Raw genomic sequence first — 18,736 nt, 5'->3', positions numbered from 1 at the left:
CTCTGACTCTTTTTGTGACATGGTTTTTAAAGGTTTTGTTGACTGCTGGAGGCCTGTTCCATTTTAGTTACAATATGTGACTAAATAGAGCCTTTTAAAGTGATTTGACTCATAACTGTGTGCTGTTATATAAGTCACATGTGACTGGCTGAAAGAAAACTAGTACAAATGCATACATCTAATTCGGTGTTATATTTCTATATGCGTTTATAAACACGGTTATTTCATATCCATATGCCCGAAAATCAGTTTTATACATTTTTGTTAGTCTACAGCTTTGCTTGCGTCCCTATGACAAAAGCTTCCCAGCTAATTATACGTTTGATGTCACCTTATAAAAAAGGTTATGCGACTGCAGAGTTTCTTTAGATAGTAATTATCATGTCCGAAATACTGTAGTTAAGGATGTCGAGTTAAATAACAAGCAGAACTATTCACTGCCATCTTCTGATGGTTAGTACACGTCTGTAAATCAAATGGCAACATTCGCAGCTAAGCGAGGAAAAAAGCACAACTTTTTTTTTTTAAAGCCATTTCATTAATAAGCTGCTACAGACAAACTTGTTTCGTTCTGGAAATGATTTCAAAGCAAAAAACAAATGCTACTCAGTGTTTTCCCAGAGTAGTTCCCTGGCGATTGGTCAATATTGCTCAACACATATCAGTAAACTAAAATCTGCTGCTGTCATGCTTTGTTGCGTTCCTCCAAAGGGGGATTCGTGCAGTGTGTCTTGGTTGTGCCTGTTTTGATTTGGGCTATTGCTTTAGACTCTTTTTCCGATGGCACCCATTCACTAAAGAGGACGCATCGATGAGCAAGTGATGTAATGCAAAATTTCCGATGAAGAAATAAACATCTTACATCTACATGTCAGATGGCTTAGGGGTGAAGACATTTATAGCGCGTTTGAATTTTTGGGTGAACTGTTCCTTTAAGACAGCTCGTTGAGAACGCGTGCTGTTGCGTTGCAGCGGATGCAACTTTTTTTCCTTTTGCTTTTTGCTTTATCTTATCGCATTACGTGCCGGCCGCGCGACATTCCACAAAATATACTAACGTTTCATAGATAGATAGATTTTCAGAATGGGGGGGTTTTAATGAGTTGCGTCTGTGCGGCGGGCGTGGCTTCGCGAGGGGGCGTGTGCTGGGAGGAGGGGTGGGCGGGGCCGCGCTGACGTAACCGCGAAGCCTGTCAATACGGTGAAGAAATGCAGCGTTTGCCGCAGCGGGCTCCGTGGAGCTTTGCGAAATCCTCGCGTCTTTTTTGAAGCTGGGAAATGGCCTCGCTCCAGCAGTACAGGTTTACTCGCCAGTGCGCCGCAGACGACGCGCGGCTTTGAAGACAGCGAGTGGGCAAAAGCGCTCGGCTCAGCCGTCGCCATCCGAGCAAAACTGGGTTCGTGGACGGACGGACGGACGAAAGCAGACAACAGGATCTGGACACGTTTACACAGACCTATGAGACTCTTATCAGGTAATGGGCTCTGTAAATGCCGCTCGCGAAGCGTGCGCGCGCAAAAGCATCGCTCTCCGCACCTGTCACGCATGCATTATTTACATGGCCATTGTTAGGGCGACAGACGAATAGAAAAGTTTAGCGCGCAGGAGTTGCTTCGGACACTCGTTCAAGTCGCTCAGGCGTGGAGAGTCCTCTGGTACACCGCGCGCGCGACGCGTTTTACTGCGTCTGGATTCGCCGCGTGCTCGTTTTGTTGTTATTGTTCGCGAGTTTAAGACTCGGGGGACGGTTACGCATTATTATGCAGCGCATTATGACGTACCGGGCTATTATGACGCAGCCGCTCTCTTTCGGAGACTTCGCGAATAAAGAATTCAAATCCGAATCGCTTTGTTTTTTCGGGCGAAACTGAACTTGCTCAGTGAAGCAAGCTCAGCTTCCGCATAATTTAGTACGATATCTGTTTTTTCCCCCCCGTTTGTCACATGTTTCTTGTCATGCAGCTTCTTAAAATATAGACTTATCTCACGAATACGAAAGTGGCCTGCATTGCAAATGGTTGTGTGATATTTTTATTTTTTTATTATTATTATTTTTTTAATATATATTAATCAAGATGTTAATTCTGCTTTTTAACGGGAATATTTAAATATATTCAAACTTTATAAACGAGCCATCATTAACATTTTCTCTTATTCATTTAGTTTTGAAATGTTAGTGTTTGTTAAAATCGCCATATTTTGACCCAGACGTTTAACTCTAAAAATGAATGTATGCAATTGGAATATTTCTAATATAGGCCTGTTTTGCAGTGTCATATTTGACCGTGGGCTGTGGTGTTTCAGCAAAAATGTAAAACAAACAAGCAAACAAAAAAATAAAAAGTAAAAAAAAATAATACACAATATACAGTATATCAATACCTAATTTGGCAGAAAATTACCTGTACCTTTTTCTTTTTATACAGTGTGTAATATAAATAATTATATAAATGCATTATATAAAATATATACTATATATATATATATATATATATATATATATATATATATATATATATATATATATATATATATATATATAAATTCGATTACAGAGTGCTAAAACACTGCAAACAATCTCTTTTGAGAGCTTATTTCAGGAGCAATCTATGTCTTATTGTTTTCATCCACAAACACGAATTGCAAACATGCTGTGTTGGCAAGTCCACGGCGTCCAGGTACTTTGGATTTACGTGGATTGCGTGGATTTTCCTGCACCTCGTCACGCTCCGTATAACGGCTTGCTGACATTTAACCTTTCGCTTATCGCGGCGCGCAGGTGTGACGTGATAAATAGACACCGCTCAAGCACGCGCCTGCTTTAAGACAAATTCATCGACCGGTCTCCACGGCAACCGGCCTGAGCCACGTGCGCTTAAAGCATTTGGTTTTCGAAATATCAACTAGTCTAGCGCGTCGTGTTATGGAATTGACTTTTATTTGTGCGTTATCGTATTAATAAACTGTATTAATTCCCAGCCGTGAAAATCTGTAATGCGGCGGGGGGGTTTTTGTTGAAAGGTTACCTGAAGCACATTCCCTCTCTTCAGCGTGCGTCACTGCTGCAGAATGCGCTTCGCAGGAGATCACATGTTGCCAGTCACCTTTATTAGTCCCTAAATAGGTTTACAATGGAAGTGTAAAGTTGGGGCAACAGGAGGCAGGTCGCTAGATTAAAGTAAGACGCTGTAGATCTCATCATGACCCAATCTGCTCCTCTTTAATCAACGAGTACACGGGTAAACGATTCAAACCTTTGTTAGTTTAATCTTAATAAAGCACTGCTACATGTTTACTCGCATTTTTGGTGGGATCAGTGCACTTGAGCCCATTGTTTCAGCGCCCAGACCCGATCATGAGGGGCTTTCGCAATGGGTTCTTCAGCCTCTCTTCTGGAAGGTCAAGCAAACACACGTACAGTTTGTTCCACGCGTAAGAGTTCGAAAAGAACAGGCGGACGTTTGTGGATTCGGTAATGCATTGCTGTATGAAAGAAATGCTTCATTTTTGGTTGCTAAAAGACGGATTGATGGTGAAGCGCGTTGAAGAAATGTTTTATTGCAGAGTGTTAGTTCTGCAGTGTGCGCGCTCGTGTTATGGCTTGATACAGTGATACAGCTTGAGAAATACCAGATGACTCAATATGACCCTTCAGCATGCGGGGGGTCGGTGGGGGTCACTCTATAATGAGACACACACTTATTACATTCCTCCTGCCTCTGGTGCTCATTTTTCCGAGATTCGGGGACACTGACCTGAGATAGGAGCCGTTTCCTGAGCGTGTTTCCTCTAAAATGTCTTCCCTTTTTGTTTGTAGTCAAGGTCATTATTTTAAGTGAGTCGTTTTAAGTGAATTTGTCACACAAACACTAAACGCCGTCGCGGTAAGACTCATTAAACTGGTATATGCAGTAAATATTAATTTAGCTACATTGTAATGTACAACCCTAATAAACAACTGATAAGACAAACTGAGAAGAAACAGTGGTTTTTAAAGAAAAAACATTGTTCAAAAAAGGAATTCTGGGAACGTCAATTTACGTTTTCTTGTACATTTTACAGGGATTTACCGTTAAACATTTAACAGATTTTTACTGTAGCATTTTGGCAATTTTTGGGGGTTTAAAATCACTCATTTTTACAGTGCAATAGCAAAACTTATTGTAAAATGCATTAAATGTTTTTTTTATAACTTTAACCATATTTTTTTATAAAGTTAAAGCTATTTTTTATAACTTTTAACTGTTGTTTTTTTTTTTTTTTTTTTGAAACCACACACAAAAAATTGCATTTTACCTTTAAAATGATTTAAGGGATTTTAGACAAATATGAAGTTATCTCAACTTTATTTAGTTTTGTTTGAAAAAACGATTTTAGGAAAATAAAAAAGAACAATTCTATTTTTTGGAATGCAAAACATTCTTATTTTAAAATAAGAGCAAAACGGCAAATGGGAAGGGCTTTATTCTTAAGAGTGTTTCGTGAATCTACGTAAAATAATGGTAAATATGTGAATGCTATTTGTTCTCTTTTCCCTTTTAAAAAATTGACAAACTACTATTGCAGCTGATTTAACAGAAACATTAAAATAAATATATTCTGACAAAAGTAGTTATTGAAAACATTGAAATTTCTCGCTCTTTCTCTCACATTCTCCGTCACTCTCACCCACTTTGTTAATCTTCTTTGAACTTTCGAAAACAATGACTTCATTCAAAAACAATAGCACGTTTAATAATCTGCTCTGTCACTCTGCTTCTGTACTCACTCTGATTCATGCCCATAGTGTTTGTGAAATGAATGAAGGGTCAGTTGCTTCTGCTCTGGACTGGTGAGAGTTAGCAGAACAAGCGCAGGTAAGAGCCCAGACGTGACCGTGTGTGTTGTGATGTCTCTTGTGCAGGTGAGAGATGGATATGAGAGAGGTGTATGTGGTGGCCGGCAGCTTCGTGGGCTTCCAGCTCTTCTTCTCGTGCCTCAGTCCGGTTCTGTCTTCCAACTTCACGCAGGGTTATGGGAAACTTCCTCCAAACAAACTCAACGACTGGAACTCCAGGTAACGGCCTCGTGCAACTCTAATAGAAACGGATGGATGTGTAAGCAGTGCAAAGAGACGGGGACCGGTAGCTAGATATGCATGCATGCATGGAGGGATAAATAATCGGCAATCACGCACAAATATGGACTAAAGCAGGGCATGCTTTTTGAGAAAATATAACGTGCAGCTTCGCTGATGAGGCTAATGGGTCCATGTACGACGAGTTCGGATGCAAAAGCCTTGAATTGAGCATTTATGTTTAGATTCAGTCGTTTTTACTCTAATGGCAATGCATTGGTCGTTTTTTGTGCACTTGAAGTTAAAAAACGTTTAGAAGATAATTCCAGACGGCATTTTATATGAATTCTTCAAATAAGAGCTAATGGTGCTTAATTCATGAAAATCCTCTTAAGAAAAACATTAAAAACATTCTTAGGATAAATTATAAAATCTTCATAAGAATGCTGTTAAATGCCTCTTCTGAAACATTTGTAAGCCTCTACAGATTAATACCACTTTTAGCAGTATAATCAAACGTATGCTGTCTGATACTAAGGTGTCTTGCGTTTGGTTATCTTAGTTAATTTAATAAGCCTTTGTTATGTAATAATATTCGAATTCTTATCTGAAACAACCTGATAAAGTAATTGAGTCTTACTCTTAAGCCAACTTTAAGAAATATTTACAACGATCTTGAATTTTTTTTTTAGTAATTAAAATTGACTTTACGTTCGTGATGCAAAATTTTAATTTTAATTAATTTTTTATTACCTATTAGAAAATGCAGCTGAGAAGAATTTCAGTCTCATCTAAGCTTTTTGAGGCAATTGTGTTGCAATTTAAGTTTAAGATTGGAGAAATAATACTGCAATTATATCCATTCAGATCAAATGCAAAAATGCAAACAGTCCTCCAAATATCATTCGTAATGCTCTTGTAGCCCGACGTGAGTGAGATCCAGTGATCTCTGTACCGTCCTGTATTGTGAAATGTAGGTGAACGGCAGTTTGGTCTAATCACCTTTCCTCTTTGTAATCTTCTGAGCCTGGTTAACTTTGACCGTACAGCGCTCGTAGTTAGGAATAGATATGTTTCTGAACAATGCTTTAAAGGTTCAGTGTGTAATATTCAGGAGGCTGTGTTGACGGTAATGTATGAAACTATGTTTTCGGAGGTGTACAAAGAAGTTTTTGTTAACTTTGAATGAGCTATTTATATCTGCATACGCCTTCTCGCATGGAAGCCGCAGAGTGCATTTCGTTACTACGTTGTTCTTGCGAATAATTAAGTAAATGTGTTTCATCAATTCTCCTTTTGTAAAGAAACCGACCTCTTAGGCCTGTATTAGCCATCGTAGATCGTAGGAGTGAGCGGGAAGTTCACAATCTCACCACTAGACGCACCTTTAAGTGGTTATATAACAGGTCAAAGGTCAACCACGCAAGTCGAATTGTTTTTAGAAGATGCTAAACGCGCTTATTCTTGATAACGAACGCTTACGTTGTTTTAAAAGTCGCGCGATGGCTTTTCGAAAATCGAATGCTTTAACAGCGTAATGTGACAGAACCAGCTGCATTGGTCACTTGCGCTGTCTGTACAAATTTTCTTTCCCTATAAAGGCCACTTCGATTTCGGAAAGTTTAACAAATTGTATTTAATTTTTTTCCAAATTGCAATTGGAGTATAATTAAGCACATAATTAAGCATTCGACAGATTGTTTATCCGTTTTAAAATTAGTTTATGGGTACCGTAAAATGAATAAAAGTTTTACGCTATCGAGGGATGAAAATAAAGCGCTTGATTTAATCGGGCGACGTGATTAAAAGCATCGCCGCGATGACTTTGTTCACAACAGAGAACGCGAAATGAGTCGATTTAATGAATGCATGAATTAAATCATTCGATCGTTGGTTTTCGTGAAATACCTGGCCTCTTGGTTTGCGTGAGAAGTGTCTTAAAGAGGGATTCTCACTGCGCAGATAACTGATGTGAAAGTCCACGCGCACGATGTTTTCTCACAAACACACTCAGATAGCGTCTCCTGCCGAGTCAGCATCACGTTATCTGCGGGCCGTTCCTAACGCTGATTTCTTTTCGACCCAGTGTGCAAATTACACAGCGACCGTTTGCGGCCCTCGGCGCAGTTATTAAATTATCGGTTGCATGCTTATGAGTGTCTGTTTGGTGCCATCATGTCAAAATTCGGATTGATTGCGTTGGAATTGAATCGCTGTACCCAGACCCTGTGATGAACGGATGAATGACAATGAACCAAACGTTGACGATTACTGAGCAGTTTTTATGTCCTCAGGCTGGTGTCCACTGTCCACGCGCTGATTGTGGGGCTGTTCTGTCTCTATATCCTCTGGTACGACGATGCCGTCAATGAAGACCCCGTCTGGTAAGACGCCGATATCTTTAAAAAAAAAAAAACAGTGGCTTTTCAGCTCTGTGCACTACTTGGATCTCATTGTAAAATTTCACATTTTTCGCTGCTTACAAGCAAACTCACGCAAAGCGTCTTTCAGCTATTTTTTATACCCGTGAAAGCCCCAAAAGCAAGAAGCAAATCTACAATTAGTACCAATTGATATTTAAATGCCAATATCATGGACCATACGTCCAACGGAGAAAAATGTCCTGTAGTTTTAATTGAAAGTTTTGCTCTGTGTCCTCTGTAGTCGCCAGTGCAGCCGTCTCATTTGTCTTCTTGTCTTTATTTTTCTTTTCTTCTTTCCCTCTCTTTAATCTTTCCTTTTCTGCCTGCTGCCTGTTTGGTCTGCATCTTTGCATCCTGAAGGGGAAGAATGGTAATTTGTCTTTAGTGGTTGTCACCTCCTCTGTCCTCTGTAGCTCTGCTCCAAAACCTAGCGAGCTGCCTACCGAAACGGCATTTTATGGCCAAATAATAATGATTATTATTAGGCTTTTATGCATAAGTTATATTAAATATTATATTAAATGTATGTAGTATGTTTTTAAGACATGGTTCATATTTAAGTTGCTGTATTTTAAATGCTCTCTGAAACACAAGGCAGCTCACTAGGAACAGAGCGCATTTCTCCTTTTCATCTCATTTGTGTGTGTGTATATATATATATATATATATATATATATATATATATATATATATATATATATATATATATATATATATATATATATATATATATATATATATATATATATATATATATATATAATAAATATATATATATATATATATATATATATTACAAAAAAAAAAAAAAATATATATATATATATATATATATATATATATATATATATATATATATATATATATATATATATATATTTTTTTTTATATATCATAGTGCAACACTCATGGTCATTTTGCCCCTTTCATTTTCTGCAGAGAATTCATTAATAATTCTTTAATCAAGAGCCCTGCATGCCAAACGTTTTTGATTTGGAGTGAAAGAGCAAACGGAGAAGAAAAAACAAGTTACTTACTGTTTTTTTTTTTTTTTTTTTTTTTAATGAAGAAATGAACAACCCCTCAAACCATTCAAGGCGGTTTGGAGAAATTGACCGTTTCATCACTTGCCTTGTAGTGAATGGGTGCCGTCAGAATGAGAGCTGTGTGATGAGATCATCCGCACCACTCCGGTCCATCAATTAATGTCTCGTGAAGGGAAAAGCTGTGTGTTTGTACGAAAACAAATCTATCATTAAGATATATATATATATTTTTTTTACCTCAATCTGTTGCTAAAACACGAGTTCAGAGTCGCACATGCGTAGTCGTTACTGTATACTGCATCTGTTCGCAGCGAGTGCCTCTTTTCCTCTCTCCCGTCTCGCTCTGTCAGATCAGAGTTTTTAATCTTGCCAACAAGGCGCCTTTTCAACAGGAAACAACAGATTCCCAGACCCCCTCCTCTGCCGTATCATGTGACTCTCTCTCCTGGTCAGACCCTCTCTCTCTCAGTCCATCTCGGCCAGTCCCCCAAAAACACACAGAAAGGGAGGGAGACTGCTGAGAACTTAAAGCTCATCTCATCCTCATTCAACGATGCAGATGCTCTTTTGAACATGGGCTTTTTTTTACATTTCTTGATGTTGTTGTTGCTAGGTTTCATTGTAGATAATGTCCCCTCTTTGACTCCTCGGCGGGTTACGTTTGGCTCTGGACACCGTTTATAAGGAAAGGTTTCTGTCTTTATTTTGCTGTTCTTGTTGTGACTCGTCTGAGCAGCCACGGCGTGGCTTGTAAATATCCGGTTTCCACTGTAGGTAAATGGCATCGTGCATCTCAAGCTACACTGATCAATATTAATATAAGTCAGTCCGTAACTAATGCGTTTCAGGGTTGGGGGTTTTACAGTTTAACCGATACTTGTGTATAGCACAATGAAGGCCGCAAATAAAACCATTAAAAACATTTCCGTTACTCGAAATAAAATAAGTGAAAAGTGTACTTAATGGAAGGAAATGTAAACTAAATAAATTTCAGTCCACATCTCTATTTTTTATTTATTTATTTACTTTTTTTTTTTTCTCCCAAGTTTTCAAGTGTTAAAATAACAAATAAAAAATGAAATAAAAGCTAACAATTAATTATATATATATATATATATATATAATAATATAATATATATATATATATATATATATATATATATATATATATATATATATATATATATATATATATATATATATATATATATAAAAAATGCTGAAATGCTCAATGCATGATTTTTATAATATAACTAAAACAGCTAAAAATACTTTGAATAAAATAAGTTGTTTAAAATAAAATGTAAGAATAAATGTTTCACTTTCACCTATAATTTTGTAAGTTCAGAAATAAATTAAACTGAAAAGAATTATAAAAAATGAGATCAAATAAAAATAGTAATTCAGAATATGAATATAAATGGTGATGTATTATTTTAGATTTTAAGTGATATAAAAAATGCCACTGGCTCACCTGCTAAATTCTATTTATGTCTATCTATAAATTCTATTTCTACTATTTCTGGTCCTTCTGGCAAACGTACCGAAATGCAAGATGGAGTGATAATTTTTGTGTCCTTGCAGAGTTCAGTTGCTGAAAGGAGGATGATGTCAGCTGCTGTTTTTAAAGTATGAAATAATACGTTATTATTTTAATAAGGGCCAGTTATGATGGTAACTGGGTTAATGCACAAACACATGCCTTTTGGTTGACATCATGTCCGATGTGGGATGTGGCTCTTCAGTTGAACCAGGAGATTGACGAAAAGTATGATATAGGTCGAAATATTAAGAAGTTTTTGCCTTTTATGCACGTCTGTTCTCACCCCTTTGTTTTCATCTATATTATCCATATTCATTTTTTTACTATCATTATTTATGTAATGAAGGACGCAAAAGAATGACTCGACGCACTCTTGAAAGTTGATAATTGTAGTTGCTTTTGTTTGCTAAACGCTCATTTAGACTGATTACCCTCATGCCGGTTTGCTCTTGTTATTTTTAAAACGAGTTTGATCCAGTCTCGCCTGAAGAATTGCTCTCCACAGAGCCTTTCAAACTGTCAGGCTGATCTCTTTGTGTTTTATAGTAAATACTCAGTGATGGCTTTCATAGACTTTCCTGTTCTGTGAAGCTGACCTGCTTGTCCACATAGTGAACCGAACGAGATCAGAACCCCGCTTAGGTGTGCCCACTTGAAGGCTAATACTACATCAGTTTGTCCAAATATCTGTAGAAAATAAAATGACCTTTAACCTGCTTAAATATCAGGCTAATGTCAGAATGACATGTTCCACGTTCAAACCAAAATGAAAGTCCATGAAAGAAATAGATTAGATAGGCACATTTAAATTATCATTTTTATATATATATATATATATATATATATTTATTTATATATATATATATTTATATATATATATATATATATATATATATATATATATATATATATATATATATATATATATATATATATATATATATATATATATATATATATATATATATATTTATTTTTTATTTTATTTTTAAATTAATGTGTGTGTATATATATATATATATATATATATATATATATATATAGTTTATATAGATATTTTTTTATTTTGTTAGTATTTTTAGTATGTTAGTAGTATTATTAGTAGTAGTAATAGTATAATAATAATAGTAGTGTTAGACTTTAAGGCCAAAGCAGAATTATTTTAGTATAATTAATTACATTTTATATTTATACATTGTTTTTGTTTAAGTGATTTATATTATTTTATTTTTTTGATATATTTTAATTTATATTTTAGTTCAGTTTTAGTCATTTTGTTCATTTGAGGGTTTTTTTTATTCATTTTTATTTATTAATTTTAGTTGATTTAATTTCAGTTGTTTTATTTTATTTAAAAAAAATAGTGATGTTCCCTTGGTGACTAGCTGAAATAAAATAACGTTTTAACATTTAGCTACATGTTTCATTACATGTTTTTTTAATGGGTTTAGTTAAACATTAATTTGGTCAGTGTCTAATAGACCTTTTAACCCATCAGTAAGTTTAATAATTTAGTAAAATAAATGCTCGATCAGATTTTTCAATATTGTGAGCATCTTATTGCTAACACAGAACACTGGTGAAAAATTGCAATTTTATTTAATGCAATTTTGCTGTTTCCATATGTGTAATAATCATATAAATTTTGCATACATCGTCCACCTTGATATAAAACCTAATAGCCTAATAGCATATATATTTTAATGATTATTACGTAGATACATTTAAATGTTAGAAAGTGCATGACTGTTTGTCAACAGATGCAAAAATTTGGTCTACTACAATAAAGATATATATTTATTAAAAAGATTAGAAATGCCGCTTGCAGACATTGTGAAATAGTGCGTTAGTGCTGGGCAGGCAGTGAGAGTTGAGTGTTTGTCAGAGGGGTCAGAGGTCAGTGAAGGTGACGCTGAGGGTAACTGAGCTTCCTGTGTGTGAGAGGCCACCGAGATCGTCTTTCACACACACACACCTCCTCTGCTACCGGACACCTGCAAGCTCTGTGTATCAGTTTTCTGGTCGCAGGGTCACAGAGAGACACACATCACATACTGTAACTCTGGCTTCAGATAATCATCTTCCATATGGCAAGTTTGTTTAGTCATTTCGTCTTTTCACACTTAATCTTCTCCCAAACGACCCCATCGACTGCACTTGAGTGTGTTTTCGCTTAAACCAGCGTATGCTAGTGACGCTTGTCCGTGCGAAATCCTCCAGTTTACATCCGAGTTCATATTTCGCAATTTTCCAAGAATTGCATGGGGCAAAAGTCAATATTGTTAGATAAAAAGTCACGGTTACCTTTTTTTGTTTATTTAATAATTCATTTTCTGTTGCATACTAAAGTCATCAACACAACCTGCCGAAATAAAAGTTTAATTTAACTTGAAGACATTATGACAGAAATGTTTTAATATTATACAGTAGAATGTACTCAGATTATTAACAATAATAATACAGTTTATTAAGACATAACTTAAAGAATGTCATGCAAAATCCTCCCAAAAATGATCCATGTTTTCATTTAAACTTTTACTGTGCAGCAGTTCTCTAAAAGTGAAAGGAATTTAATTCTAATATATTTTATAGAGATTAATTAAATTAAGTTTTAAGCAATCGTTTATTACCATTTTACAAATTTACTGTACATTAAGACTAAACCACCAAAATGTTTTATTTTTTATATATATATATATATATATATATATATATATATATATATATATATATATATATATTTTATATATATATATATATATATATATATATATATATATATATATATATATATATATATATATATATATATATATATATATATATATATATATATATATATATTTTTATATATATATATATATATATATATATATATATATATATATATATATATATATATATATATATATATTATTTTTATTATATATATATTATTATTTATTTTTTTTTATTATTTTTTTAATTATTATTTTTATGCATTTATTTTTTCTCCAAACGCATTAAACCTATATCAGTCGGTTCAAAAGCTCACACGTTTGCAGTCTGGTGATTATTTTGTTTTATGTAATAAGCATTTTTACACTATATTTGCAATTAACTGTGGAAATGATATGTAGCTATTTTCTAGGGTTGCATGCAAACGTTGTAGATTGCATCCAGTCCAGATATCGCTGGCCCAGGTGAATTGAATGCGGTATTATTTGACTGGAATATGCCTGGTGTAACGTCAGCTCCACTCCCTCATGCTTTGGTTTCCAGCTGCAGGTTAACAGGGTGGTGACGCTTTCACCGATTACACCCTTCAGTGTTAATCTCGATGCATCTAAACATTTCCATTGCTGACTGGCTGCATTTTTTCTACTGTCGTCTTTGCCTTTTGTTGAACTGTATCCTTTTTTGTCTTTCCTCAGGGGTAACCCTAACATGGTTAAGCTCAATGTGGCCATCACCTGTGGATACTTGTTTTATGGTATGAGTCGTTGTTTTATTAAGTTCAAACACAGATTAGAAGTAGAACTTTTTAGGTTTGTCTACATTTTTTTTTTTTTTCTCTAACCCTCTTGTTTTCTCTTCCGTCATCTCTTCTCTCAGACCTGGTGCTTCTGGCTTGTAACTGGAGCACCATGGGTGACATCTTTTTTGTCTGTCACCACTTGGCGGCGCTGTACGCTTATGGATTTGTGCTGGTGAGTACCTGGAAATACAAAGGACATAAAAGGCCTATAAAATTGTGGATATTTATATATATATATAAGGATATAAATAATAATAAAAAAAAAGTCTGGTGTTAAGAATCAATAAAAGTGAAAATGAAAATAATATCAATTCAGTATCATTGAAATAATAATGTTTTTTTAAATATTGTGAATAATTGTATTATTGTATTTTTGCCATTTTTAGATGTTAATGTGTTTTTTTATACATGTAAAAACATTACAGAGATATATATTCTTATTTATTTATTTATATATATATATATATATATATATATATATATATATATATATATATATATATATATATATATATATATATATATATATATATATATATATATATAAACATTTTACTTAAATGTGTATAAAGGGGTTGGACAATGAAACTGAAACGCCTGGTTTTAGACCACAATAATTCTTTAGTATGGTGAAGGGCCTCTTTTTGCGGCCAATACAGCATTAATTCATCTTGGGAATGACAGATACAAGTCCTGCACAGTGGCCAGAAGGATTTTGAGTCATTCTTCTTGCAGAATAGTGGCCAGGTCACTACGTGATGCTGGTGGAGTAAAGCGTTTCCTGGTGACTGTGCAGGCCGTGGGAGATGTTCATCAAACCACTCTGTCTCTAGTCTTGCTGTGTGTGTTGGTGCATTATCATCCTGATACACGTCACCGTCTTCAGGATACAATGTTTGAACCATTGGGTGCACATGGTCCTCCAGAATGGTTCAGTAGTCCTTCTAGCACAAGTACTGGGTCTAGAATGGCATGATATTGCAGCCCAAATCATCACTGATCCACCCCCATGCTTCACTCTGCACGCGACAGTCTTTGGGGTTACTCCACACGTAACTCTCCCTGGGAAAGACAGTGAAGGTGGACTCATCAGAGAGCAATACATGTTTCACATTGTCCACAGCCAAAGATTTTTGCTGCTGGCACCATTGAAACCAATGTTTGACCAAAGGTTTGGCTATAGCAGCCCGGCCATGTATACTGACCTTGTGGAGCTCCACAGTTTTGGTGGAAACAGGAGAGTTGAGGTGCACATTTAATTCTGCAGTGATTTGGGCGGATGTGTTTTTTTGGATACAATCCGGGATAGTATCCAGACATCCCTTTCAGACAGCTTCCTCTTGCTTCCACAGTTACTCCTGTTGGATGTGCTTCGTCCTTCTTGGTGGTATGCTGACTTTACCCAGTACACCGTGGTTCTTGATGCATCACAAAGACTTGCTGTCTGGGTCACAGATGCAACAAGACGTGCACCAACTATTTGTCCCCTTTTGAACTCTGATATGTCACCCGTAATGTTGTGTGCATTGCAATATTTTAAGCAAAACTGTGCCATTACTCTGATAATTAAACCTTCACACTCTGCTTTTACTGGATGAATGTGCAGTCAATGAAGATTGAGCTCCAGGCTGCTCAAATTTAGCCATGAAACCTCCAACACTAAATTGGCCGGTGTTTCAGTTTCATTTGTTGTATAAATATACACAGCATACTTGCATATTATGTAAACAAAAACTTTTGTTATGGATGGGATAAATCACAATTATTATATAAGACTTTTCCTTTTTTATTACCATTTTGGGATGGTTATCATGTGAAATTTAAAGTAAATTACAATTCAGAAAATAAAAACGTTCCTCAGGGGAGAGTTATCCAACCAGTTATATCTATGTGATCCACATTTGTGATGTTTGCAATGTTTTTTCCAGTCACGTGGAGTGCTTCCTTATTTCGCGAACTTCCGACTGATTTCAGAACTGTCGACGCCGTTTGTGAATCAAAGGTGAGGTTAATTTAGAGATTTTCTTTCGATCTGTTACTTTTCCAAATGCTAACCGTCTCATCTGACCTCTGTTTCTCTCCCGGCAGGTGGTTTTTCGAAGCGTTATCTTACCCTCGTACTCACCAGCTGGTTGTGGCCAACGGCGTGGCAATGGCGGTGGTGTTCTTCCTCGTGCGGATCGCCGTGATGCCGCCCTACTGGGCCAAAGTGTTCGGCACCTTCGGTACGCCAGCATTTGAAAGGCTCGGCCTGGCAGCTCAGGTGGCCTGGATCGTGTCCTGCGTCTGTTTGGATATCCTCAACACAATCTGGATGTACAAAATCGCCCGCGGCTGCTACAAGGTCATTACCGGCAAGCTAAGAGGAGGCAAAGGGGACTCCAAAAAGACCAGTTACACCAACAACCACACAGACTGAGAATCACAACGGCCGATTAGATCAGACGTATTCTCTTCCCAGAGTATAACAACTTCTGAGTCTTTCCATTGCGCTCTGGATGGATGGACGTGCTCTCGAAACAGAGCGTTCATCCTCCCAGTGTGGTTTTAGCCTCTACTTCACGTACAGACTCTGACTTCACCTGCACTGGTAGAAGTCAAGCAGATAAAACTAACCCGTTATGCCTCAAGCACAACCAAAGTGCCTCCAAGCATGAGGAGAAGCAATAGAGCATGAGCTTATGACCGCTCGGATCTCCATCGCAAAGCCTTAACCAGTCAGCACCCGTCCGCGTCCTTCTCGAAACCAACCGCGGTCGCTTTGTGAGCCGCGTTTCCTGTGTTATATATTTACACTCATGTGCCTCCGAGGTCTCCAACACCCACCACTTGTTGAGCATTCGGGGCGGGATGTGCTCACCAGCTTCATTCATTTTTTTTTTTCGTCATCGCCAGTCGGACCGGTTGCAAACCTCAGATCTACCTCTCTCTCACCGTGTCAAGCACAAGTGCAGAACCTGCCCATCTCAACGCGAACACTCGAGGAGCACCATCTCGAAAAAGACAGTCCGTGAGAATCAAACGCTTGGCTCTTACAGTCACTCTTCACAGGCGTGGAAACGGAGTAAAAGGTGGTATCTGTTTCACGTGTGTGCGTACTTCATTTCTGACCGCGCGAGGTCACCTTCGCGCTAGATTCGCGGAAATCTGTTTCTCAGGTTAGCGCCTTTTCCCCTTTTTCTCCGACATGCTACACTGAACCAGACTGAGCAGATTTGAAGAAGGATTTTCTAGACGAGTAAAAATGTTTTCAGAAAACGAAGTACTTTTCAGCTTGAAACGAGCCTTGTCTAGACGATCCTTCTTGATTTAAAAATGTATCGATGTTTTGGCTGGAAACGAGCCGTTCGATGTTCGAATCTCAAGGCTCGACGGAAACCGCTGCAAATTCACACCTCAGTCCTGTTTTCTTCCTGCCAAATTCATAGTTGCTTCTTTTATTTTTTTTCAGCTTGTTGGTCACCGGAGCTTCCAGCCTGATGTTTAGGCTTTCGTCATGATGCATGAATGCTGTTGAGATTCTCTTGAATGTGAGTTCATGTGAGCTGGGCATGTCAACCCATGTTGCGTTGCACTGTGGCATTACTATACAGTATATATGTGCGTGAAAAAAAAACATATGCAGTACTTATTCCTGCCAAGTATTTGAGGAGAGCAAAGCCCTCTGTAGTCAGAGCTAGCATTTCTCTTCAGGTACACTTTCAAAATGAATGTTATTTTGACCGAGGCTGGCAGAGGATTGTGGGAAATGTAGTATTTTGCCTTTTATCTGTAATTCGAAATAACCAAATCATCCTCCAGGCCTTGAATATTGTGAAGCTGTGACAATAGAGATATACCCGGGAGACGTTTTGGAGAAGAAAATGGCCATTTGGTCATGTAATTATATGTACTTATAACGTCTGGAGTGAGCTGTAATCTTCGTGTTTATGGAAACGCAAAGGAGTTTAGACTTTACGGTACGACATCAGCACAATCGAAATGCATTTGTGGCATCGATAATGTAATAATTGTAATTTTGAAGGGCTGGTTTCGAAAATCATTCGTAAGTTCATCTATTGGACAAATTGATACTTTAAAATGATACGTTTGTTTGGCAAAAATAGTTAAATATGCATAAAAACTGACATTTGTCTACAGTTATTGGCGGTTTTCTATAGAACGGACACATAAATGCCTGTTTCTATATAAGCTACAACATACAAGTATATGAAATAATAGTATAGATAGGACTGTACTAGTTTAAAGCAGCTATAGAATTAACACAACACTAATATTAGTACCTCACCTAGCCTCAGATTAGCTTAAACTCCTATACATCAAGGATGGGCGAATGTAAAAAATGGGTATATCCGAAATAAATTAGAAGATGGATCCCTCATATTAAATGACACCCCATTAGCGTTTATTGGTTTATTGTTTACAAAGGCCTTTGTAATAATCTGTTCTGCACTTGCCTGCTCTGGTTTGATCCTCATCTAGAGCAGATCGACAGTATCGTAATCAAGGCAAAAAGTGTTTTTCACAAGGAGCCCCAAATTGTTTGTCAGTGTTTCAAGCTCACTAGGCTTTAAAAATGGACGGTCGCCAATTAAATTACATGGATTTGTTTAGACATTTGAAATCGTTTTGGTACATTGGAGGGACACATATTTAGCAAAAATCTATGAAAGGGGTTTTCTAGCTGACCAGATTTGGATGAGGATTTGCCTGGTGTTCAATGGAATAATATAAATGTGATCAGCCCAATGCCAGTATTGAAACTCTATGTATGCGTTTATAATTTCATTCTTAAAGTAGAAGTTGCTTTTAAGGAGCGATTATATGAAAACTAAAATGAGCACAGAACTGTTGGATGATTGTTCAGTTTTCAGATCTCTTGATTTGATCGATTTTACCTTATTTCTTTTTCCTTTTAACACATTACTCTTGTGGATCCAATCATCTCTGGAAATTTTAATGTGAAAATCGACGCCTAACAGAGGCCCCTTAGAGCCTCTGTGTCTATACACTTTGAAACCGATGGATGACATGTATGACCACTAATAATATTGTCGAATTAGCATACGAAATTTGAGAAATTACAGATTAATAAATTTGAGACGATAAAAGCAGTCCTGAATTGTTTTTTTGATTTTGTGTTTACACTT

At 36.6% G+C, this 18,736-nt stretch overlaps 1 protein-coding gene across 2 annotated transcripts; it reads left to right on the top strand.

Annotated features, from left to right (window-relative positions):
* The first annotated feature begins 1,174 nt into the window (after positions 1 to 1,174).
* Positions 1,175 to 18,700, top strand: tlcd4b (TLC domain containing 4b). Of its 2 annotated transcripts, none has more exons than XM_043231203.1 (7): positions 1,175 to 1,475; positions 4,905 to 5,057; positions 7,352 to 7,441; positions 13,483 to 13,541; positions 13,664 to 13,758; positions 15,515 to 15,588; positions 15,675 to 18,700. In XM_043231203.1, the coding sequence occupies exons 2-7, from the start codon at positions 4,912 to 4,914 to the stop codon at positions 16,003 to 16,005; spliced, it is 795 nt and encodes a 264-aa protein (XP_043087138.1). In that variant the 5' UTR covers positions 1,175 to 1,475; positions 4,905 to 4,911; the 3' UTR covers positions 16,006 to 18,700. The 2 variants fall into 2 exon arrangements, with proteins under 2 accessions (XP_043087138.1, XP_043087147.1); XM_043231212.1 differs by lacking the exon at positions 1,175 to 1,475 and adding an exon at positions 7,841 to 7,850 and having other exon boundaries at positions 4,919 to 5,057.
* The last annotated feature ends 36 nt before the right edge of the window (positions 18,701 to 18,736 follow it).

This window comes from Puntigrus tetrazona, chromosome 3, assembly GCF_018831695.1.
Source record: "Puntigrus tetrazona isolate hp1 chromosome 3, ASM1883169v1, whole genome shotgun sequence".
NCBI lineage: Eukaryota > Metazoa > Chordata > Actinopteri > Cypriniformes > Cyprinidae > Puntigrus > Puntigrus tetrazona.
This window is presented reverse-complemented; position numbering and strand designations above follow the sequence as displayed.

Coding starts and splice junctions, on each gene's coding strand:
- tlcd4b (XM_043231203.1), top strand. CDS start 4,912: ATGGATATGAGAGAGGTGTATGTGGTGGCCGGCAGCTTCGTGGGCTTC. Junction 5,058..7,351: donor CTCAACGACTGGAACTCCAG/GTAACGGCCTCG, acceptor TTATGTCCTCAG/GCTGGTGTCCACTGTCCACG. Junction 13,759..15,514: donor ACGCTTATGGATTTGTGCTG/GTGAGTACCTGG, acceptor TGTTTTTTCCAG/TCACGTGGAGTGCTTCCTTA.